This window comes from Macaca mulatta, chromosome 16 (assembly GCF_049350105.2).
Source record: "Macaca mulatta isolate MMU2019108-1 chromosome 16, T2T-MMU8v2.0, whole genome shotgun sequence".
Lineage (NCBI taxonomy): Eukaryota > Metazoa > Chordata > Mammalia > Primates > Cercopithecidae > Macaca > Macaca mulatta.
In genome coordinates, this window is record NC_133421.1 from 79781441 (window position 1) to 79807192 (window position 25752).

The 25752-nt window shown below is 38.8% G+C and overlaps 1 protein-coding gene and 1 long non-coding RNA gene across 4 annotated transcripts; one reads left to right on the forward strand and one right to left on the reverse strand.

The window, feature by feature from the left end:
• Positions 1-2035: 2035 nt before the first annotated feature.
• Positions 2036-13876, reverse strand: LOC114673183 (uncharacterized). The gene is made up of 2 exons (XR_013407117.1): positions 13026-13876; positions 2036-4599 (listed from the first exon to the last, which is right to left on the reverse strand). It is a non-coding gene; the product is annotated as an uncharacterized LOC114673183 (long non-coding RNA).
• Positions 13080-24568, forward strand: KCNJ2 (potassium inwardly rectifying channel subfamily J member 2). 3 transcript variants are annotated; one of them, XM_077968472.1, is made up of 2 exons: positions 13080-13327; positions 19319-23243. In XM_077968472.1, exon 2 carries the CDS (start codon positions 19535-19537, stop codon positions 20816-20818), a length of 1284 nt encoding a protein of 427 aa, XP_077824598.1. In that variant the 5' UTR covers positions 13080-13327; positions 19319-19534; the 3' UTR covers positions 20819-23243.
• The last annotated feature ends 1184 nt before the right edge of the window (positions 24569-25752 follow it).

The window sequence follows — 25752 nt, forward strand, 5'->3', positions numbered from 1 at the left end:
TAAGAAAAAAAAAACCAAATTATAATCACATCAACTATGCCACTTGTTAAATTATATACACATATGTGTGTGCCTGTGTGTGTGTGTGTGCATAATATTGGAGCAAAGATATGGGAGCCTGACCTTCACAAAATGCCATGGGGCCCCCATCCGGCCATGGAATACCCATCTCTAAATGTTTTTTCATGAGAGAAAAATATGTCTATTTGGTTAGTAGATTGTTATTTTGAAGTTTTCTATTGTAGACAACTCCAACTAATCTATATGCACACATACACATGATCTATTTTGCTTATTGTAAGTTATTTTGCATAATTTTTTATTTAAAAGATAGTGCATTACAGTATTGTTTATCTTGATTACCAGCGGGGGTTTTTTTGTGTGTGTGCCTCTTAAATTTTACACCTGAGGAGTGTAGTGCCTTACTTACCTCATCCTAATTCTGGCCCTGAGGTCAAACATAGCAAAAGATAAAAATATAGACATTGGTATAAACTGATCTATTTTTTAATAAAAGAAATAAAATCAAACAATAGTACAATACGCATTCAAAATTAAGTGAAGTTCTTAAACACTTTTCAGGATATAATTTTGGTTGCAAAATAGTCCAATTTATTCAATTATTGTTTTTGATGTTGCTTTTTAATCACTAAGTACTCTTAAGTGCAACATTTAATGATCACTAATGAGATCATATTCAAGGTGTTTTGAGTTCTTAAATGCAGCATTTCATGATCTCCAATGAGATAAAATTCATGATGTGTTTAGTTGAAACAACCCAAAGTTAAACATTTGCCTGAAAACTTTACAGACTCCTATATCCCTCTGTGGAATAGCTGGCTTACAACAGTCTAGTGATAGATTTGCAAAAATCAAGAAAATATACGGTGTCGAAAAATAGGTCAAAAGTTTATCTTCATGGAATCATTCACATTCATTGATTTTATTGACTGATATTAATAATATTTCTCATTCTATTTTATGAACCCATTTGGAAGCCACTTAATATGTAAGGGTATTTGATCAAAGCATGTCAATTACAATTAGTCTGAACAGAAAATAACATGTATTAGGTTTTCATTCTGTTTGTTTTTGAGACAGGGTCTTGCTCTGTCACCCTGGTTGGCATGCGGTGGCATGATCACAGCTCACTGCAGCCTTGACCTTCCAGGCTCAAGTGACCCTCCTGCCTCATCCTCTAGAGTAGCTGGGACTACAGGTACGTGCCACCAAACATGGCCAATTTTTCTATTTTTTGCAGAGATGGGGTTGCTGTAGGTTGCCCAGGCTGGCCTCGAACTCGTGGGCTCGAGTGATCCTTCCACCTCAGCCTCCCAAAGTGCTGAGATTACAGGCATGAGTCACCACAGTCAGACACATTTATTGTTTGTGTACATATTTACAATCATTATTTAGTGCATCCTAAAAAAAAAAAATTAGATAATTTTTTATTTTTTTGAGACGGAGTCTTGCTCTGTCGCCCAAGCTGGAGTGCAGTGGCATGATCTCAGCTCATTGCAACCTCCGCCTCCCGGGTTCAAGCAATTCTCTGCCTCAGCCTCCTGAGTAGCTGGCATTACAGGTGCCCTACACCACACCCAGCTAATTTTTGTATTTTTAGTAGAGATGGTGTTTCACTATCTTGGCCAGGCTGGTCTTGAAATCCTGACCTCGTGATCCACCTGCCTCAGCCTCCCGAAGTGCTGGGATTACAGGCGTGAGCCAGTGCGCCTGGCCCTGAATTTTATCTCAACTTTAATGAGGAAGCACCAACATTTAAGTAAATTAGTCAAATTTACTCAGCCTCCAAGAATCAAAATGAGAGACAGTTCTCACATCCTTTTTACTCAATTCAGCCTGATGCTTCATCGCATTACTCTAGGTCAGCAATCAGCAAACTTTTTTAAAAATAAAGGATCAGATAGTGAGTGTTTTAGATTGTATGGGCCCACATACACGCCCTGTGTCACCCACTCAACTCTGCTGTTGCAGCTGGGAAGCAGTCAGAGACAATCTGTAACCGAATGAACATAGCTGTGTTCCAATAAAACTTTATTCATGAATACATATATTTGAATATCATAAAATGTTTAAATGTCACAAAATAGTATTCCTCTCTTGATTGTTTGCTACCTTAAAAATGTAAAAACATTCTTCGTTCACAAGCTGTGTGTATAAGTTGTGAGCTTGATTTGGCCTGTGGACACAGTTTGCACACTCTTACTATTCTTTCCAGAAGGGAACATGTGGTGCCCTTACTTAAATATATTAGAAAAATGCAGAGTTTTCTTTTCTACAGGTCTAGTAATATAAGGATATTCTTCAGTACAGCATAAATCTCAGTTTTGGGTCATTTTCCTGACCCAGATACTTCTCCATCAATAATTCTCTTAGTCGTATTATTTTTCATGAATAAAAGGAGAGAGATGTATTTTAGAATAGCCCATATGTACGGTGCAAGGAAAGTCACTCCACACAAAAAAATTGAAGTGTTTTTTTTTTTTTTTAAGAATAGATTTTAAAATAAAAATCTTCCAATTAACGCTATCTCTAAATGTTTACTTTTTTCTGGATGTCTACCTTTTCCATTTAAATTAGTTCTTCATCAGCACTTCTAATACCATCAATTTCATTCAGAAGTCTCCAAGATAGCCCTTCTAAGGTATCTGCTACTCCAGATATTTCAGCCCTGTTGTCAGGAAGCATTGTAGAGGTTTTCCTTGAAGGATTTGTGTGTGGATAGCAGGAAGGAGGAGGAGAGGGGAGAAAGAGAAGAGAGTACAATTGATGGGCTATTGTCAGAGCAGCTGCTGTGTCAGTGGTATCTGTGGGCTCTCCAGGTGAATACATGACCACCCTGATACATCCATGGCTAAAGGCAAAAAAGCAACTTCTCTCTGTGGCAGCAAATGCCCCTGTTCTTCAGCTGATGAAAAATTCCTAGAGGAGGAAAGGGAAAGACAAAGAGGAAAGGAGATTGTTGGGTTGTTGAGAGATATGAGTAGGAGGGAGAGGTTGTAGCCCACCTGTCTGCTCCCTTTCTGCTGGCCCCAGAGAACCCTATACTAAAAGCTCAGTTTGTAACTAGCTTATTCACCTAGTGACGCCTCTATCGCAAGGCTAGGACAGACAGGACTGAGGCATTGGCTTCATTTAGTCTTTGGTGCATTTGATCTCACCTATAAAAGGAAAAAAAAGTGTGTCCTTTATTTGTCCCCAACTACTTTTTACTTGCTTAGACAATCCTCTTCCTATATTTTGCAAAGAAAAAGGCAGAGCACTCTGCCTCATGGAAGGCAATGGTATCAGGGCCAGCTTTTTTTTTTTTTTTTTTTTTTTTTTTTTTAAATGAAGCCACTGCAGTAGCTTTTATCTACTCACAGTTCTTTCTGGAGTCAAGGCCTCTGGCTATTCAAGCCATCTCCCTTCTTACCAAGTTAAGATTGGGACAAAACAATGATCATTCTAGAACTTGTCAGCTTGAATCGAACCATCACAAACCAATCATACAAGGCTGCTCCCTTCAGCACAATCGTTGAGATGATTTTCCCATGACCTGGAATGGACTTTTCAGATCCTTTGGGAAGAAAACTCACCGGCAGGTACATCTCTCTGTCTATAGGTCCTTTCTATCCAGAAAGTTGTTGAGATCATCGGTAGTGGGTGAAAACATGTCCTTTAGGGAGAAGGTTTTTTAGACCAGAAGCATTAGTTATGGAGGTTGTCATTGTTGTTGTTTCTTCCAAGGAAGAGAATAAAAGTGTAATCGCACTAGGTCATGTGTAAATTTATGCTGTTTTTACTGGCTCTTAACCCTTTTCCTTCCAGGAATTGTTAAGTTCCTTTGCAGTCATATATCAGCCCTTGGGTATGTTCTCACCAAGGGTGACTGACGGTAAGGTCCCCTCAGTAGACCAACAGAATACAAGTCAGGTCATGCAACTGATTCCCTGGAAATTACGTAAGTGAAATAAATACCCTGGTTTTTGTACAGAGAGGAAATTATGAAATCGAGCATGAATCCATAGACTCTCTTAAATTCTCCTGTGAGAAAATTTTTTCTTGGTTCGAGGGGGTCTTCAGTGGAATTAGGGGTAAAACCTTTTGTATGAGAGCTCTCCAGTTCCTAAGTTGCTTGAAAGGGGCTGCAGGTCAGGCTGCCTTCTGATGGAGACTCGGAGGGGTTCAGGAGGCAGGAGCGAGCACAGAACATCTGTCAATGCTTAGAGTTCTTTCTTTGTTTCTTTGGTTTTATGTCATGACCTGTAAGTCAATTCACAGAGAATTGCTTTCCATTATGGAGAAATCATTCCAACAATGATTGTTTTTTTCTTGCTGACTGGATTGTCTCATTCTGTGGGGGTATGGCGTGGTTTTATATTATCAAGCATGTTTGGTGCTTTTTCTGTGTGTTGCTTTGATAGGCAATGCTTTTCAGTGGAGCCTGTGGAGCTGGAATCATGCAGGTCTTGAGCTGTATTTTCAGAATGAACTCAATGCTAAATCGTGGTAGTAATACAATTCAGAGCATTCCGCGTGGATCACCGGCTATTTTTTGGTACCGATCCCCTTTATGTAGGACTTGAATTAATGTATGGACTATGGAGAGAAAAAAAAGGAACAAAGGCAAGCAATGCTTAAGGAAAGAAGATACAATACAGAGAGGAGTAAACTAATTTCTGTGTTTAATTCACTTAGAGAAGAGCATTGATTCATTTTGAACGCAGGATTAAAGAGACTTGTATAAATTTCCATTATACTATCTGGATTTTGAAACTATGGATACGGCATTGGGGACTAAGGCTGTTGGGTAAATGATACTTTGACCAGGTAGATGTTCAGATAAAATGTGCATTGTCTTTTAGTCTAAGGGAACTGCTTAAATTATGTGTACTTAGCTCATGTTTTACTGACATGTTGAAGCTGTTTGGCCTTAGAACTTTACAGATTGTTCTACTTTTCAAAAATATTGAGAGCTGCCAGTATCTATTTTGAATGTTTCATAATTTAGTGCATAATAAATATGTGTGTAACGAGTGAATAGGTGACTTTTTAAATTGCAAAATGTAACTGGACTCTAAATATCATAAAATCAAGATCATGAAGGCAGGTTACGACAAAGAGTCTTAGAACTGACCACAGCTCTTCTGTTAGAATTAAGCAACTGCAAATCAAATCTTAGCCCTCTTCATCTTTTTATGAGGTTTTTGGATGTGTCATCATTGGGTCAACAGATATAATTGTGTATGTGCATGAGTCTGTAGTGTGTGCCTGCATGTTCATATACTTTTGGAATTTGCTTTCTGCCAATGAAACTATTAAGTATATACTTTCCTTAACTTAATCTGTGCAAAGAAGGCATTACTTTTTTATAGAAAAATAATACACAGTAAAAGCAATAGCTTTGGACTTTGATAGGTAGGACAGATTATTTTTCAAGGTTTTTTTCCAAGCATTCTTACACGTGCTAACACATAAAAGAGGTTTAATCTCAGTAAATGGGAAAGCTAGCTCTCCTAACTTTTTCCCAAGTTGACTTAACAGGCAAGATGTGAGTATTCACATATTTCTGTTTACATGCAGGGAAATGACAATCAGATTGCAAAAAAAAACACAAAACATTATTTATACTGTCAGTTCCTGCCTTGCTAAAACTTGGTGACTCAGTTATGCAAACCATACAAAAGAATAGACTTTTGTATTACTACATGTTTTGAAATGAGATCTTTGTGATAAAAAGATCAGAAGCTGAAACACTGGTGATAGAATTTAAGTCTATGATATAAATTCTGAGTTGCTCTATCGCTAATCCTAGAAATAATTTCTAAAAACATTTGCTTATAATGGTAATTCATTTAAATTTCTTTAACACTTAAAATGAATTGTATGTAGCTCAAATCCAAATGATGCAGATGAAATGTCTGGATTTGAGCCTAATAAGTGCATTAAAAAATCTAATGAAGCACCTATTTTTTTCAACCTTAGAATTTCTGCTTTAATGGCAATCAAGTTTAAAAAATGTACAGTTTCACTTATTCATACCATTCCTTTATAAAAGGCAGATTTCAAGTAAACTTCTAAATGCATATATAATGTAGAAACTAATATTTTCTGGCAGTCCTTGGTTCCTGAAAGTTGAACTTCATCATATGTGTTTTAAACTTTTGTCAAAATAGTCATGAAAGATATGTTACTTTTGCATTACGAGGTAGTTTATTAGGGGCAGGCACTCATAAGACAGTATAAGTCCACTTGTCTAAACTTGCATGAGGCTGTGTGCATTGTAAAATGTCACAAAGAGTTTTGGGTCAGTGAATATTTTGCTGAAGGAACAATACTTACTTTTAACTGAGTACTTTTCTGCAATAAATAGCAAAGTCAGTTTTTGTAGCTGTAAACTGTATACACTGATAACTACAGGCTGGTCTGTCATGGAGCTAAAAGTTTCACCTGAAAACTTGCATTTTCTTTTAATAGTCATATAATGCTATGAATATTATTGTGCTATCATAAATCACTAATGTTATTGGTAGTAGTTGGGTATAGCATTTTAGTTTTGCATAGTTGCAATACAAGTTTTATTTATTTGTAACTTATACACTAGGACTTTGAATATGAAAACATAAATTTATTGGAACACTGACATTAAATCTCAATTGAGGATAAGTGCCTACAGAATGGAAGCTGGTCAGTGATAAAGGAAACATTCAATTAAACCTGTAGACACTGATCAAATTTATTTTTAAAATGGAAGAAACTCTTGCACAGGGAAGCATGAAAATTGAGCCAAGCATTTGGAATTGGGTCGTGCATAAGGAGCAAAAATTCAAATTTCATGTATTTCAGAGTTAGGAGAGAAATAATGTGGAGGATCTGTCAGGGAGAATTAGAAAGTGGCTTTGAAAAACAGAGGTTTTATTTTAGGTTTCTAGATTTGTCTGAGCAGAGATGCTAGGAAAAGTTATACTCTGCAGAAAGTAGAGGAATAAACATTGAATTTGGTATCAGCAGGTTAGGAGTCCACATGTATAGGTCCTATTCACATGAACAGTTGGAACATAATTTCTGTATCTCTATTTCCTTTTAAATAAAAATTGGAATGTTGGAAATCACATTAAGAAAACAAAAATGGAAGCAAAGATAAGATGGTAGGGCTGCAGCCAGAGGCAATGGATGAAGAAATGACAGTCCGATTAATGTTCCAACAGCCCTGTTTACACACCCTATCCTTCTGCTCAGTCATCTGTAGATCTCTCCTTGTGCAAAGAATCAAGCGTCAACTCAACATCTTTGTCTTGAAAGACTAAACTCTGGTCCAAGTTTAATGTTCAATTTTAATATTTCTTTAAATACATGAATTTATTCAAATTCTGATCAACTGTGAAATCCATCTTACTGTTTTCTCTGTTTCATGCCAACCTGTCCTATCAAATATAGAACTAATCTGTTGCTAAGTTCCCCAGATGCTTACCTCTTCATTTATGACTTTAGCACTTAATCAAGCACTACATAAACTTCTGTTATTTATTTATAGACTTATTGTATGCATGCCTTATTATCCTAGTTAACATGTTTGATTTATTCACCTTATCATTTTCATCATCATTAGTGGCAGGAGCAATAGTGATAGAATAAAAAGATACCTTTGATTAGTTGATCACAAAGTATTAGGCATTTTAGATTTATTATTTCTAATTCCTATAACAATCTTTCACAACTAGTAAGTGGCAGGTTGCAAACACATGTCAAGTTGACCCAAAGCTCAACCTCTCCCTATTGGGCAATACAGCCACTATGCGAAGTCACATAATTTAGAACATCCTTGAGATTCAATCCATTGGGATTTCATTAGAAAGAACTGCATTAAAAAACAACAACAACAACAACAAAAACCTTTAAGAGTTCATAAGCTTTGACCTAGTAATTGTACATCTAGAAATCTATAATGAATGGAGAAAGATATGAAGATAAAAAAAATCTCCAACACCAAGTAAATGCATACTTGTAAGGGTGGAAAAAAAAATGAATATAAAGGTATAAGAATAGGTGAGAATTAATTATAATTCATAAAATATATGTGAGCATTAAAATATACACTTTCAAATAATTTTTAGTTGCATGACAGATACTTGCATGATATAAAAAGTGTGATGCTCATGTATTGAAAATATGACATAATTGATCTTAAAATTATAGAGGCTAGGTGCGGTGGCGCATGCCTATAATTCCAGCACTTTGGGAGGCTGAGTTTGAGGATCCCTTGAGGCCAGGAGTTTGAGAACAGCCTGGTCAATATAGTGAGACCTCATCATTAAAAAAAAACCCATTATGTTAATTTTTAAAAGTTATAACATAGATTTAAAAATAGAAACAGAAATACAGGAAAAGCAGAAAGATATATCAAAGTCTTTATAATGGTTATCTTTCAATGGTGGGAATATGAATTTATATTATTTTCCACATTTACCTACATTCTTCTACATTTTAAAATGCTTATCTTTTACATTTTCCAAAACAGACATACATCATTTTAGCAATAATTTTTTAAAATACCAAAAAATACTCTTTAAAAAAAAAATCCACAAACTCTTAAAGCCCACATCTGAAAATCTAGACATTCAAGTATGTACATTTTCTTTCAAGAGTATCATTACAGTGTTGTTGACGTTACTCAAAATATGTTTTGCATTTTCTTCGTAGCTTGTGGCATATTCCATAAATGTCTACAATAGTGATTCGTTTTGGCTATCTGAAGTTTGTGTTGCTTGTTTTAATTTTTTGTTTTGTTTTTATAAGTTCTGGAAAAAGTCAAGTTGCGTGACTCTTACGATCTTCCAAAGATGTATTACTAAAGCAAAGAGACATTCTTACAGGTGTTTTAAACATGAGATTCAGTTTGCTGATGGTGGCACTGAAAAGCATTTCTTACTGTGCTGTAGAGGGGGACTATGGATGCTGGTGGCAGTCTCACTTTCCTTGGTGGCTACTGAACATGTTTGTGTCTCCTTTAGAACCAGTAATTTCTAATGAATATTTTCTTGTCTCCTCTACTTCCTCCTTCCTTCCTATCTTCCCCCTCTTCATTATTTTCCCATGCAAATGTACGTGCAATACAGAATATCAGAATAGCACATCCTGTAAAGCACAAAAGCAGTGTTTGTTTCCTGGAAAACCCTCCATACAGCCTAGCTGATTATTAGTCTTCTTATTACTGCTTGATTACTATGATTAAATGATGATACTATACCCTTCCAGTTATAAGGCTTGCCTTTCCCCAGTGGCAATGATGAGTCTGTGCATAATGATTGATATTTTCTCAGCTGGCACCTCTTCTAACCGATGACCTGTGCTTACGGCAAGGATACCTGATCTAAGGAACTGCCATCCGTGGTTATAGAGGGTAAACTGAGGCTGTAAACTTATTACCTTTGGGAGACCTAATGCATCCCAGAAAACACAGATGAAACGATCATTGTAATCATGGAATCAAGAAACACAGTAACGTAGGGTCTGGCCCTAAAATGAATATGGTATTTTCAGAGTGTACTTGTCTCACTCGTGTGAGATAAATGACGTCTTCCAGAGCATGACAGAAGAGTTAATTTACTAATTAATAACATGGAGGCTCTGGAAGTGTGAGCTTCTTAAAGAACAGCGCCACTTATTGTTTTGGGTTTTAACATACTTGATGGAAAATGAAGGTCATAATAATAAATGGATAAAGTAAGCACTCAAATATTTTCTCAATAAATGAGTAGATGATTTTGTTTTATGTATACATACAAACGTATGGATAGTTGCAAACACACAGGTATCTCAATTACTCAGAAGTTTTCCTCAGCTATTTATAACAGCAAATACAAAGACCAAGCCATTTAAATGCTCTGAGAAGCAAAATAGATGCCATCAATCCAAATCCCGAAGCTTTTTTACCTGAAAAGGAGGTTGAGCAAGTGAAGGTAACTCCAAATTCAGCATCTGCTCATACTATTTCAAAAATGCATCTTTAGATATGTTAAATCATATTTGCTTTTACATTACTTTAGCAACCTTGGTTACATAATTTATCAGCCCAGCACAGATTAGAATCAACAAATTAGGCAGAGCATGGTGACAGCCTGACAGATCCAAGGCACATTATCAGAAGCAAAAATGAGAACGGAAGGCTCACATTGATGGAGAAGGAAAAACAAGCAGAAAGGCTTAAATAAGCTTCGTCTAGGGTCATTTAATGCAGGAGAAAAGGCTCTACTGTACCCTGATAGGCCTACTGTATTAAAGGTAAAAAATGAAAGAGCTTATGTTTATTATAATCATATTGAGTAATTATCAAAAGTTATACTAAAACATACTGTTCCTTTCATTCATTTCCATGTAACTGACATTTATTCTTAGAAACAACTTATAATGTATATGCTTGATTACCTGTATATAGAAAGGTCTGGGGCATAGTGGGCATTTAGGAAATTAATTGAATGAGGAGACACTCCTATCTTCTGATGTGTTCTCAGCATCCTTGATACCACTACACATAGTAATATGTCGTATTTATTAAATCTTCCATTACAAAGTCTTACCCTGCTTCATTCCATTCTTCAAAATCTCTCTAAAATTATTGTTTTAATTGTTGCTTGATCCATTTTAGTGCGTAATCATAAGCTGCCTTATATTGTTGTTTGATCATTTAAATGTTTCACTTCTGCCTTGTCTTCTCAGCTGGACATTCTGAACTCCTAAGAACAGGTACTGCTCCCCCTAGGACCCTTCTGTCTTTCATCTCACCTAGCATATAGCCAAAGTACAAAGTAGTTATTTCAACAAATATGTTCACGGAATTTAAAAATACGAAGATTAAATATTACCAATGCGGTAAGTGAAACTTAAGGCCAAAACTGTTTTCCAATAAATAAGATTACATACAGTGCCTTAAAACACCACAGTACATGGCTTGTTCTCATAGCAGCAGATTGCAAACTCAGCCTGTCTACATTTCCGGGCAATCTGACAACGATTTATTTACTCTTTATTGCTAATGATGATTACTTTGAAGATTAGAAAGTGGTTTTTAATATCCAGTGGATACAGATGCCAGGAGCGTTTCATCTTTTATCAGTGTGAAATTGAACTGTATATATATGGTGAATGGAAGTCTGAAAGTATGTCTAATTGTTGGGGATCTTTCTATAAATGCAAAGGAAAGATTTGTGCTTCTAGTGAAACAATCACCTTCTGCGTCACACAGCTATTCACAATCTGACTGCAGATCCAGATTGTGACTAATATTTGGCTCTAATATTATAGGTGGTTACCGTGGAGAGAATCAGTAAGAGCATAATTGTCATTTCCTTGGAAAAATTTAATCCACAGATGGATCCCAACACCCAATTGCATTCATGTCCAAGACTAATGGGGATTTTTGCTAAATAAGGCCTGATTCAGCCAAAAAAGATAGACTCTGAATACAGAAATCTGTATCACGCATCACTTCAAAAGATGTATTAACTCAAACACTGAAAGCATTGGCACACAGAATTTTCCTAATAGGGACATGATGAAAAGTCATTTATTAATTAAAATACATTTATATTTTCTTTTTTTAAAATGAAGCAATGGGGGTATTCTATGCTACCATGCATTTCCAAAATTTCATTTGCAAAATTTCATCCTTCCTACTTCCTTATCTAGCTAATTAAGGTAATGATTCTACTTAGATTGGAAAGTTCTAATTAAAATTATTAATTTTTCCCGAACCTTCTCCTTCAAGAAATAAGCTTTGCTGCACATCCTTCAGTCTTTGGGAGGAGAGAATGTTAGGGGATTGATGTTGATAATTGATGAGAGAGAGCAGAATACATTTATTATGACCTTCCTCCCCCTGCCCAGCTAAATTTATACAGCCAACCATAACCTAATAACTCTGTGTTCCTTTCTTTAAAGATTTTCTTATCATATGAAACTATTTTGGCCTGTGGTGTATAGAATACTAAAGCAAAACCATTTCGAACCAAGTTGCATAAAAATGGCATCCCTTTCCGAGTGACTGGTTTTCAAAGAGAGCTTATTACCTGGAACAACAACAACAAAAGTGTTGCCTCTCTGAATTCACATGGTTTGGAAAATTCTTAGCCATCAACAGATGCACCAACTGAATCATAATAAAGAAGAGAAAATCTATAAGTGATTAATTTCCTTTTTCTATTTAGGCTTAACATGTTTTAAAGGATAATTAAAGTTTTGGCCTGTTTCTTAGAAGTCCAGGAGGAAGCATATTTCAGAAGCTTATTGAACTGAGCGGTGAACTCATTCATTATCCTTTGGTTAATATAGAGTTATCTTGTCTATCCTCGGGTTCTTTTATACAGCCTAGGTTCTTAGACATCCATCTATTTTACAGTGTTAATTCAAGCTGTTTATAAATAACACATGACAATAGATGTTAAAGAAGACCTCCCTTGGGGCAGGTATTATTCCCACGTTCATGGCAACAGAGTTGGTAACAGGACTTGGTGAACAGTATAATCTCAACAAATTAACTGGAACCACATCGCCATTTGGCTATCAGAGCAGCTACACTGAATGAATCATCTCTTGCACACCCTTTTAATTTAAGTACCTTGCTCAGTGCGAAGAAAAAAGGCACACTTGGTGAGGCAGGATTAATTGCGTATCTGCAAAACCTAAGCAACCGTATTTCACCAGCACCTCCTAGGGGCCACGTGTGGATATGAGGATGGGAGGTGGGGACTCGCACAGAACCTTTCCTTGAATTGTCAGTTTCACCTCTCCTACACACAAAAATCCATCCCGACTGCGCCGTCCACAATACCAGCTAGTTTGCTCAATTAGTTTAGCGACTCAAGGAGGCCTTTCGAAGTTTAAATAAACTGCACAAAAGACACATTTGATCGCTCGAGGAAATAAACATTTAAAAAACTCAGTGGAAGGAGACTCCTAAAACATATCCTGTCCTTTAGAAGCAAAGCTTCGTTAGGACACCGAAGTACTCAGAAATAATAGGCACTTACTCTTCGGTTTACACACACACACGGATTAGTTTATAAAGTTCCAGGATCCAGACCCGGGTAACACAAGTTGCTTTTTAGGGGTCTGCGCGCTCTCGCCTGGCTGCTGGGAATGAGGGCTGGGAGGCGCTGAAGCGAGGGCAGATCTGAGTGTCTGTAGGAGTTGCTATTCCAAAAAAATCATTACTGTCTTAATTGTTCTGATTTTAGATCAGCAAAGCGTGCCGGGCGGCGGCGGAGAGATCGACGGCGGACAAGGCGAGAGGGAACGAGCCGTCCACCCTTCAGAGAAGCCTAGGCTCCTTGTAAGTAATTCGCGAACTGTCGGGAGAAGAAACAGCCAAGCGGCGCTGCAGTGACCGCACTTGCGCACGTCTCAATCCTGGGTGCTCTGCTCGCCCGCCCCAGTCCCTCGCCCCATTGACTCTGCGGCTTCTCCGGGCGCTGCAGCCTCCCCGGGGGACTTCCAAGGGCCGAGGGGCTCCGGCAGAGAGGGAAGGGAGAGCGACACGTGCCGGGGCCGACGAGCAATCCTGCCCCGGCGGTAAATGTCTCTCCCCGGCGCTGGCACCTCGCAGGCCCCTCGAGGAGCACGCAGGGCAAGCGGCCCCCGAGCAGGGGAACCGGGAAGTGTGTGGGGCTCCAGACGGAGTAGGAAGCTTTGCCCAAGGCCAGGCTGCAATCAGGCAGCCGCAACAGCCGGGCGCGCAGCTTCCCACCTGCTGCTGTCCCAGCTGGGCCGCAACTTCCTCCTCCCCGGCCCGGCCCGACTCCCCCGGCCGGGCTCCGAGGGTGGAGGGGGAGGCGGCGGCGGCAGGTTCACTCCGCTGGCAACGCCTCGCAGCATCCTCCCCTCCCCGCCGCGGTTCCCGGGGCCGGCCGCGCGGCCAGGCGCGCTGCGATTGGCCGGCAGCGGCCGGGGGCGGGGCCAGGAGAGCCGGTGTCGCACGGACCGCCTCAAAAGAGCCCAGGATATTGCAGAGCGCACTGGAGCCCTGGCCAGCGCGCAGCCTTCCCGGCGCCGGCAGGCTGGGTCTTGGGAATTCTGGTTTGCTTTGGCTCACTCGCTTTTTACAAACCACTGGATCTTACATGCCTCTGTACCCCCCACTTCCACTCCATGTCCCCATGCTCCTGCGCCAGCAACAGGTAAGGGCTGCTGTGTTTTCTTCCTTTTCGCTAGCTGCCTGTGTGTCCTGGGGAATGGACTCTGGCCGCCGTCCCCTACCCTACCCTGCCCCGCTGCTCCAGAGGTGCCCAGCTGTCACACTGCTGTAGCGCTCACCCACGCTCCGGAGTCCCAGATCATGCCTATATAGTTTGTGTGCGCACCAGAACATCCCCAGAGCTAAAAATACTGAGACATGCTTGGAACAGTTGAGCAATAGAAACAGATTTCTCTGCAGCATCTGTTTGTGCTCATAACTTCCAGTGCACCAGCTGTAGCGAGATACTGGGTTTGGAGGCAAGGGCGAGAGTGTCTGTGTTCGGTTCTCACTCTAAGGGAAAAAAAAAAAAAAAAAGAAAACGTGGTTGAGGGTTTGGGCGTGCGTCTTGAGCCCTGGTCTTAAACCTTGGCAAATCTTGGGACTTAGCACTATTCTTGATCCTTGGCGGGTTTTTTTGTTTTTTGTTTTTTGGTTTTTTTCGTCATTGCTTCAAAGTATAGCCGTGAGTTTCAAACAGAGTGAGTGTCTCAAAGTTGCCTTCCTGAAAGAAGAGCGGGAGCCCGAGTTGGATTTGAGCCTGAGGATCGCAAAACTTTCACATTACATATGACTCTCCCTTAATCAATTTGTTATTTTTAGTAATAATGGTAATACCTGGCTTGAAGACAGTGTGGTTTTAGGGAAGCAAAATAGTCAAAACGACTTGATTCTGCAAAAAGATTGCATCATAGCATGGATTCATCATGACAATTGGAAAAAAAAACAAGGATAGGAAATGGGCAGTTTAATGTCTGTGTCTGGGTAAGGATATCATAGGATGATCACTAGGATAAGGCTGTGCATTCTGACGATTTTCATAAATTCAGATTTTACTTGTTAGGAAATAAGGTGTTATTTGAAAACCTTGGATATGCAGAGAATCCATATTGCATTTTGCCATTTGTTTTCTTTTCACATGAATAATCAATAGGCTACCAGATTTCCTCTAGCCAATCACTGTTGTGTGTCTGATGTACATTATCGGTACACTTGTTAGCGTTTTCCTGCTCACTTCCAAATGTTTCATTTCTATTTGCCATTATCTGGAAAAAATCCTGGTGCTCAGAAGGGGTAAGAGATGTTAATTGAAGCATGGTGGAAAGGGTGAGGATAAGGTCAAGGCCATTTTACTTAGCTTCCTGCCCTCCTTTCTCATATTTTAATGACACTTTGTTTTTAATGTTCTTGGTCTCCATAAGAAATATTTGATCTAAACTCTTGTGAATTTTGCTTTTTTTAAAAAAATAAAAGAACACAGTTTTTCTACATCCTTCGGACTCCTTCCTCAGTTGCAGAGTCTCTGGTTAGCTGTAGCGTCCTTGTATGACTTTTGCGTAGCCTGAAAGATTGAAAAGAGCTACCTGCACAGATTGGATGTTTCAAATTTTTAAGTGTATATTTTTATTTACCAAACATGTCTGTTTTTCAGCATATGCAGGTGCTGAGCAGTGCTACAAGCCAAGTGTCGTTGAGTATAAATGTTAGACATGGGGCTCACGTAGATAGATGGGTATCCCCCCTCCCCTCCCTCTTCCCCCTCCTCCTCCCTTATGTTTATTGAGCTTCTAAGAGGTTGCTTTCCTAGCAGTTGTGCTCACATAGCAACATGTGCCCAGAGCACACTCAGGCTGGTCTATATGGCGTCAGCTGGGAAATAGCTGCTCTAAACACTCATTAGCAGACCTCTCAGCCCAGTACGTTTTCTTTTGCTATCTTTATTTCCTATCCTTGGAAACTTTCTTATTCATTGCACATCATGACCGTGTTTCAGGACACATTTACTCTCATTTGATTTTGTTTTAGTCATTCATAAACCATATTGGAAGTATTACCTCTATAAGTCAAAGCAATTTAGATCCCCCATTTGTACCATGTGATCTCCTTGACCTTACATTTATCCATAGCTCGTTCTGCTTTAACATCTACCTAAGTTTAAAGCGCTGAACTATTTTTTCCATTGCTTATGCTTAATTTTGGCTCAGCCTATAAATAGTCTTAACATGAACAGCACCACATGTAACCTCTCAATTTCCCAAAAATACTTTCTACATCATGGGTTATGGCCTGGATAAAAATGATTATTTGTGTCCATGAAATTTACATCTAGGCCCTTAAATATTTTGGCTGGAAGGGAAATTTACACATTGTTCATCAAATCAAATTTCAATTCTCTGGATTTGTATCACTTAGTGTTCTCATCTATTCCTAATTGATTGCATCTCAAAACATTATTTTGAATATATGCTTGAAATAAAGTTGCATGTAAGCCCTGTTTTTTTTAATGATAGCTTTTCCCAGCTTGTTCACGAATTGGTAATTGCTAGTGAGAAAGGACCGGGCAAGGAAGTTTTGTGCTTGCTTAAAGTCGCTCAGGCATGTGGGCAGGTTAACAGTGAAAGCAATTTTTACCATGAAACATTAAGACCGTTACCCCATCAAACCCTGACAGGTTCTAGCTTTTAGCTATGTAATCAGCTCCACAAAAAGTCTGAATACATAGTATATGTGTGTGCACATGCATACACACATAAATCTGTTTTGGGGCGTATCTATTTGAAGTGGCAAAAGTTTTCATTTTGCCAAACAAAACAAAACAAACCAAAAAGCGAAACTCCTCTTTTTCTCTTTCCAGGAAGAAATGGTAAAATTTCTAAATGATGCCCCACATGTGGGACAAATTCTGTTATTAGCAATGGAAATAAGACAATAATAGTCTCTCAATACAGACCACTTTCAAGATTCTAAATGTGGAAAGCTATTCATAGGAAGCTGGTATTGTGTGATTTGTGGAATTCAAACAAATGTCCCGGGGTCAAGATTTTTGGAAAGTCATAATTCAGTCTTTAGATTTCATATGGTTGTTATGTTTTAATCTGGAAGGAGTACAGAAATAAGTCAGAAGAAATTTGACACTGTCTACTCATGGCCCCTAATGGTAACTCACAAGGAAGGATTGTTTTGAATCATGAAAAGGGAATTTCTTGGTGTCAGCTTATAATACAAAGTTCTGAAGTCAATCAGAACTCAAGAATACAAAGCATTCATTAAATGAAGCTCTTCTCCCTTTTTTTTGAAACGTACACCTGCGTTTGGTGGTGTTGCTGTTTCTGTCTGTTTAGAAATGTGAGGCAACTAAGATGAACTAATTACTTGAAAAATGCTGTCCATGTACAGGATCTAGAACGTTGAGGGGTAGGATTCTTGTCTCTTTGGTCCAAGTGCAAACTTCACAGGGAAGCAGACAAAACATTGAAGCAGGTGGAAGGTTAAGAAAGCACAGTAACTTCTTTTTATAAAGTGATTCAAAGGCACTTTCAAACCAAGCATCATTTAGGTGTCAAAAGCTGCCAAAATGTAACACACATTGCAATTTTCAGAGATGACTAATCTCAGGAAAAATGTGTTGGGGCACATTCTTGCATAATAACTTGGATAAAGAAGAAGTCAAAAGACAGTAACATGGCATTTTCAAAGGCAATGCACCTTGCCTCTTTTTAAGGGATCGCACAAAAACAATGTAAATGGATGGCTTTATTTGTTTGCAGCTGGCTTGGCTGAAATCGGTTCTGTTAACTGTGTAATCTTAATGGATTTAGAGGAAAAGAAAAAAATGGAGTCTTCATTATCAGGCATCAACAAATCTCTGACTCCTTTCATGAGTTATTCATTGCCCCCGTTTAATATAGCAGAAGGATTTGGTTGTATGAAAAGTTAAGGATGGGCTTTATTTTTCAGTTCTAACTTATATTCGTTTTGTTATCACACATTTGGTAAAGAAAGCACCTTAGACTTTCTCTTAGTTTTTTGTTAGTTAGTCAAGGAAAATAGTTTCTTAGGAGTGAGGATGGCAAGTTAAAGTAAATAGATAGTTCTTACCTAGGGAAGAATGAGGCAATTGGAGAAAACTGAGAACTACTATTTGCACATATTAGGTAAAGGTGAGTGCCTTCTCCATAGGAACCTGTAGCAAATAACAGCGCTGGAAATGAAAGTAAGCGGACTAGCATTTACGATCTGTCCTTACACAGTTGTCTCTGTCTGAGAGAACACAGCATTGGACTGACATGAAATGAGTTCCTGCCTTATCTCAATCCGCTAAAGACCTGGTCCTTTCGCACAATGGTGCTTACTTCCTAGCCTGTCATTACACATGACAGCCCCATCTCAGGAGAATTTCAGGACTCTTATTGCTAGGCAACAGAATTGCTCTCTATCCCCCAGAGCAAACCTGCGTCTTCAAAGTCTTCAAGCCAGAATTACCTGCACTAATAGAGACTTAGCAGGCATTTCTGCATAGTGGTTGCTTGAAGTGTGAGAAGTGATGAAGCAAGCCCAAACAGTATCCAGAAACTGGGATCCATTTCAGATGATTATAAGCAATAGGGGCAGTATTCACCATCGTAGGAGGTTTTGTCCACTAGTTCCCTCTGTTTTCAGGATACACTCAATCAAGCCTACTTCAAAATCCATATCACTATTATATTTGCAGGTGGGAATCTGACTTTCGTCCTCTAGCATTTCCTCAGCCTATCTGGTCTGCTAGTTATATCATTTAAACAAAATAGTCTGTCTTCCGATTTCAACCTTGCCATCAGGGGCTCTCATATTCTCCCGTAGTGCACATGCAACTCAGTGAATATCAATACTGCGTCCACGTGAAGATTTCTAAACATGTCCTCTTTCCAAAAATTTTACGACAAACCTTGGGATCAGACAGTCTTTCATCTGCTTAACAGGGATCGTAGCAGGTGGGGCAGGCCAAAGAAGAGAATAAGAGAAGGGAGAGGTAGACCTGAAAAATAGAATATTCTAGATCCCTGGCCAAAAATAAGGGAAAGGGGACCTGACCTGACATTTTGGTTGAACAACTGTCACAGACAACTCTCCTATGTTTAACGACTTTATGCTTTTAAATAAAAGGTTTACAAAGCATGCTTAGGATACAAAGAAATGTAAAACCTTATAATTTAATGTGAAGTATACTTATCTTTACCTGATTATGTGTTTTTGTTAGGATGTATTGTCTTAGACAGTAGAATTCTTTAAGAGTGGCTTATTTTGTAATGCACAATCTCTCTTTTCTTGCAGGACATGTTCTCTGGATGTCAGCTGAGTTATTAAAGTAACTCTGCATGTCAGCAGACAGACCTTGGTAGAACCCTGAGGCTCCCAGAGACACCCATCTCTCCTCATTTTTTGTGTGTGTGTGTCTTCACCGAACATTCAAAACTGTTTCTCCAAAGCGTTTTGCAAAAACTCAGACTGTTTTCCAAAGCAGAGGCACTGGAGTCCCCAGCAGAAGCGATGGGCAGTGTGCGAACCAACCGCTACAGCATTGTCTCTTCAGAAGAAGACGGTATGAAGTTGGCCACCATGGCAGTTGCAAATGGCTTTGGGAACGGGAAGAGTAAAGTCCACACCCGACAACAGTGCAGGAGCCGCTTTGTGAAGAAAGATGGTCACTGTAATGTTCAGTTCATCAATGTGGGTGAGAAGGGGCAACGGTACCTCGCAGACATCTTCACCACGTGTGTGGACATTCGCTGGCGGTGGATGCTGGTTATCTTCTGCCTGGCTTTCGTCCTGTCATGGCTGTTTTTTGGCTGTGTGTTTTGGTTGATAGCTCTGCTCCATGGGGACCTGGATGCATCCAAAGAGGGCAAAGCTTGTGTGTCCGAAGTCAACAGCTTCACGGCTGCCTTCCTCTTCTCCATTGAGACCCAGACAACCATAGGCTATGGTTTCAGGTGTGTCACGGATGAATGCCCAATTGCTGTTTTCATGGTGGTGTTCCAGTCAATCGTGGGCTGCATCATTGATGCTTTCATCATTGGTGCAGTCATGGCCAAGATGGCAAAGCCAAAGAAGAGAAACGAGACTCTCGTCTTCAGTCACAATGCTGTGATTGCCATGAGAGATGGCAAGCTGTGTTTGATGTGGCGAGTGGGCAATCTTCGGAAAAGCCACTTGGTGGAAGCTCATGTCCGAGCACAGCTCCTCAAATCCAGAATCACTTCTGAAGGGGAGTATATCCCTCTGGATCAAATAGACATCAATGTTGGGTTTGACAGTGGAATCGATCGTATATTTCTGGTGTCCCCAATCACTATAGTCCATGAAATAGACGAAGACAGTCCTTTATATGATTTGAGTAAACAGGACATTGACAATGCAGACTTTGAAATCGTGGTCATACTGGAAGGCATGGTGGAAGCCACTGCCATGACGACACAGTGCCGTAGCTCTTATCTAGCAAATGAAATCCTGTGGGGCCACCGCTATGAGCCTGTGCTCTTTGAAGAGAAGCACTACTACAAAGTGGACTATTCCAGGTTCCACAAAACTTACGAAGTCCCCAACACTCCCCTTTGCAGTGCAAGAGACTTAGCAGAAAAGAAATACATCCTCTCAAATGCGAATTCATTTTGCTATGAAAATGAAGTTGCCCTCACAAGCAAAGAGGAAGATGACAGTGAAAACGGAGTTCCAGAAAGCACTAGTACGGACACGCCCCCTGACATAGACCTTCACAACCAGGCAAGTGTACCTCTAGAGCCCAGGCCCTTACGGCGAGAGTCGGAGATATGACTGACTGATTCCTCCTCTGGAATAGTTACTTTACAACACGGTCTGTTGGTCAGAGGCCCAAAACAGTTATACAGATGACGGTACTGGTCAAGATGGGTCAAGCAAGCGGCCACAAGGGACTGAGGCAAGCACAATGGTTTCAAAGAAAGACTGTAAGCTCCATGATTAGCATAAAGCACTAACCATGCCTCCATTGTGACCCAATGGCACATAGATGTTGTAGAATAAGTTATGGGTTTTTATGTTTTGTTTTGTGTTTTTCCAAAACTTGAACTTGCAGGCAAGCCTTGGTTGGGTATTTGATTTATCCAGAATGCTTCTCTTTAGGGAACAAGGATGTTTTTAATGGCATAACAAAGGCAAGACTCTGCCTTAATTTTTGAAAAGCTGCTAACTACATGAACACAAATGTGTATTTTTGTTGCAGTGTAGTTTTCCTTCTGTGTAATTTTAAAGTCAGTGTTGAACTTGATTGAAAGCTCATGATGCGCTTCAAAGTGGCAAGTATTTGGCTATCAACTGCCAAAACAAGAGCCTGATTTTTTGAGGCCAGTAATTTGTTTGCTAGAATTGATTTTTTTTCTCTCTCTCTTTGTTACATAAGGGCATTATGTAACACTAGCCAAATGGTAGCCTCTGGGTTGTTGTTGTTTTTTTTTTCCTCCATGATGTTAATGGGTTATCTCAAATTTTAAGTTAAACTACCTAAAATAAATACCAAAGATAATGCATATTTTTGCACAGTGGAGCTTACACTTAAAAGAAAACAAAGCCCCATGGGCTGCCTTGAAATCAAGAGACAATAACTTTGAACCTCAGCAAGACCTTGAACCGCCGGTTCATTTTGCACCTTATTCAGAAAATAGAGCATCATACTCACCGAGTCTAGTCAGTGTAGTGCTTTTTAAAATTTTGTCCTTTCATGTAACTTTTTTTTATTTTAAGAGGAAGAAGAAGAAAGGGGCAGTAAAATTCACATACACACAATACCAACATCCATCCTTTCCTGCTAGGCAGTGCTGGCCAGGCTCATGTGTAGTGTGCGAGATGGTGATGTACTCTTACATGTTTCTGGGCCTTCCCTTTTGCACATTCCAAAATTCATTTCATAAGATCTTCATAGGACCTCCTTGGCATCCTGGCATTCTCAAAACTGAGCCATCCAGCATGAAAGATAAATGGGTGTAAACCCTTGCTGCTGAATTTATTGCCTGGACTGTCAGGACATCGCCAGCCCACCTTCACCTTAGAGGAGATGCCACACCTGGCCTCCACGCTTGTTCCTCTGATCAGTCTGTCTGGAGTGAGTCCTACAGTGTCAGATAGGGCGGTGAATGCCAAAGCGGGGAAACGGGGAGGTGTGGACAAACCAATCTGATGCAGCACTTCAGATCAAGTATTTAGGAGGAAGAGGAAACTTGCCTTTTTTATGGCAGAGGAGAGTAATGAAAATGTCTCAGTATTTTAGGGTCAAAGAGAGTCATAAAAATACAACATAATGACAAGTAAAGGAGATAATGGTCTAAAAAGGCTATTTCCCTTTTCTGTGTGCATACTTATGATTGAATGTGAGCTAAGCATTGTCTCCTGTGGAGCCCTAGAGCAGGTTACTAAGGAAGGACACATTGTTTTCCAGAAGCCTCCCTGCCTGGCTGACTGCCTTGCTAGACACATTTTTTTTTTTTTTCTCACTGTAGCTCAATAATGGAACTCTTTTTTTGTTTTTTTTTTTTGTTTTTTTTTTAATTTAAAATTCCCTATTTGTGAATTCTGGGGTTACTGACTTTTCTTTTTAATTGGAGTCTCAAAATCAACTCTCTTATGGTATTATATCTCTGTATGCCATTAAAAAACAGCTTGTTCTAGAATCACATATTTTGTAAATTGATGTTTGTGATGGTCTCTGGTTCTTGAACAGCCATATCTGAATGCCGTGCCTGCAAAACTATGACAATTTTTGCTGTTTTCAGCCTTCAGATTTGATGGCTTTGAAAACTGAGGTGTTATTTTCAATGAAACCGAGAAAGAGATGTTAAGCAAGTGGTTGTTTTAGATCCAAATGTTAAGGCAGGTTTGGGAAGGTGTTTAAAGAGTTGGAGGAATTGGGGATTGAGTGGACAAGAAAACTTACAGAAGAGGCAACAATTTGGTTCTTGACAGTGAGAGGATATTGAGGGCTTCAGCTGCTGCTATTATGATGTTTTGCAAAGGAAAATAATCAAACCAAAGAGTATTCAGTGATATGTAAATTAAATGAAGATACAGTGGAGAATGGGGGTGGCCACAAAAGAGGCTCCCCCTAAACACAGAGTGCTGCCACTTAAAAAGACTTGAGAAATTTGAAAGGGGGTGGGTATGGGGGGGGGCAAGAAAGAGGGAGGGAAATCTTTCAACTTATTTCTGAAAAAGAGAAAAAAATATAAAATTTCTGGTGCACAGGTTTGTTTTTTCAAGAAAATTTTGCAGAAGCTATGTTTTTAAAGTGTACATTTTATAAAGTTTATCAGATATTTTCATATTTAAAGCCAAATGTAAATAGAGGTCTGTAAAGAAAAATAATTGCCATAGAAAGTATAATGTCAGTACAGCAATGTCTGAGAGCTAGTACCTATATGCTACGGGTTAGCATGGTTTTAGCAAATATATACCAGCCTTATAAGGTTCGTATTGCTATGTTCTTCTGTTATTTATTTCAGCATGGACTGTTCATTTGAAACCTTTTTCTAGTTATTAGCATTTTAACAGTTACAAGCTTTAAATGGCAATTTTTTCTTTCTTTCTCTTTTTTTTTTTTTTTTGTCAAGAGCCAAGACACAGGTAATGCACGACATTCATTGCTGCATTTTACCTTCAAAATATTTGTCCTTCTTGACTGGGTCTCCTTAATTAGTGTACACATGTCATTAGAATGCAGATGGAGGGGACTCACCGTGAATATCTGGGGTCAATTCCCAGATGTGTGTTGCTTCTCTATTGCAAGCAGATTCCCTGTTGAATTTACTTAGGATTTATTCCCTTTTAAAGAATTTTTGCCCATATCTGGAAGGGCACTATATTTTTGGGGGGAGCCATAGATTCCTGGTTATCCTATTTTTAAATAAAATGTAGACAAAGTGAATTCTATTTTGATTATTGAGAAAGAAGTAGTTTTCTATCCCTCTAAGAGTATACTTGAATCAGACATTTTAAGGATGTCACTATAGCACTGTTGTCATTTTCAAATTCCTAGAAAAGTTTGTTTTACTTTGTTTTTATTCTGTTAATGCATTCTTTCTTCTCTTTACTTCCTTTCTTCCCAATACACTCCTACCCCAAGTCTTGATGTTTATTTGATGAGCTCTGTCCCGTAAATCGTATTTCCCTTACAATTAATAAATGTCACTTCATATTTTATAATAAACCACTCAGTAAAAGCAAAAGCTTGTCCTGAGAAGTAGAGTGAGTTCTTTTTCACTCTGTGTCTAATAATGTTCAGGTGAAAAAAAAAAGTGTGGCATAGTTACCTGCCCATCCCTAACCCTCAGCAAAGTAGAATCTCTTTTCTAGTAATTTTGAGTTTCAGCTCTGGGCTCTGGCAAGTTGAACAATCCTAGCCATTGACAATCGTGATAGTTATTATTTTCCCATTTGCTGTCTTTTTGTATCTAAAGTCTTCCTATTGTACTGCACAAACCATGGATTGTACATATTTTTATATATTATGTCTTATTTTATTATTTCTAAATAAAAAAATTAAAAATTGAAAACAAATTGGTGGAAGAATCTTTGGGCTTCCTGTATGATTACTCTAGAAACACCATAAAGCAAATGTTCCCAAACAATAGAACATAAACCCTGAGAGGTTAGATGAATAGAGCCATAGAAATGGCAACAGACAGGTGCAGTGGGGTGGCAGATTAGTTTAATTCAAGTTTGAGGAAGTCAAGCTCATATTTTGTTTTTGGATACAACAGCCTAGGTAGAAAGGGAATAGAAAAGACCAATAAACTAGCCCCCCCCCCCAAAAAAAAAAACTAACAAAAATATTATGAAGTTTAGATTTTGATTCTCTGTTTAATGGGTGATAATGTGTAGTTACTCTTTATTGAGTCTCAACTATGTGTAGAGTTCTTGCATTACCTATTATTTTTATCTCATTCCCACAGAAACCAAATCAGGATGTTATTCTTTTGTATTATAGATTAAGACTTGGCAAATAAGTTCTGTAAAGGGCCAGGCAATAAGTATTGTTTGGCTTTATGAACCAGAGGGTCTCTGTCTCAACTATGCAAATTCAGCCTTGTGATGTGAAAGCAGTTACAGACAGTATGAAAACAAATGGTATGGCTGTGTTTCAAAAAATTTTTACTAACTTCTACAGCCAGCGGGCTAGATTTGGCTCATGGCCAGTAGTGTGTTGACCCCTGTTTTAGGTGAAGAAACCGAGTATGAATTTTAAAGCTAATGAATCAGTGAGGTAGTATGTGAATTCCAGTTTTACCTGCATCTAAACCTAATTTTATCCACTCAATTATATATCGTTTCAGGTCACAAAGCTACCAAGGATATGTAGTCCCAAAGGAAATGCCACTTTCTCTGGCAGATTTGAAATAAATAAAATGTTTTTCAAGGTTGGAAATACGGAGAAAATTTGCATTCTAAAATATGGGTTGTACCTTGCTATTTTTTCTTTAATATGGTAATTATTATTTATATTTCAAATATGACTCTAAATCCTTTCTAAGTACTAAATAATTTAGTCTTAACAGCAACTCTATGGAATAGGCTGTATTATTATCCTCATTTAAGAAATGAAGAAACTAAGGCTCAGAGAGGTTAAGCACCTTGTCCAAGTACGTACATGAATTATTAGTGCTGAGACTTAAACTGAGGCCACTCAATACTAGGTGGTGGGTTTTTGTGACTACTCTATGCACTTTCTTTTCGTACATATG

Excerpts from the sequence above, each read along its gene's own strand:
- KCNJ2 (XM_077968472.1), top strand. The coding sequence starts at position 19,535 with ATGGGCAGTGTGCGAACCAACCGCTACAGCATTGTCTCTTCAGAAGAA.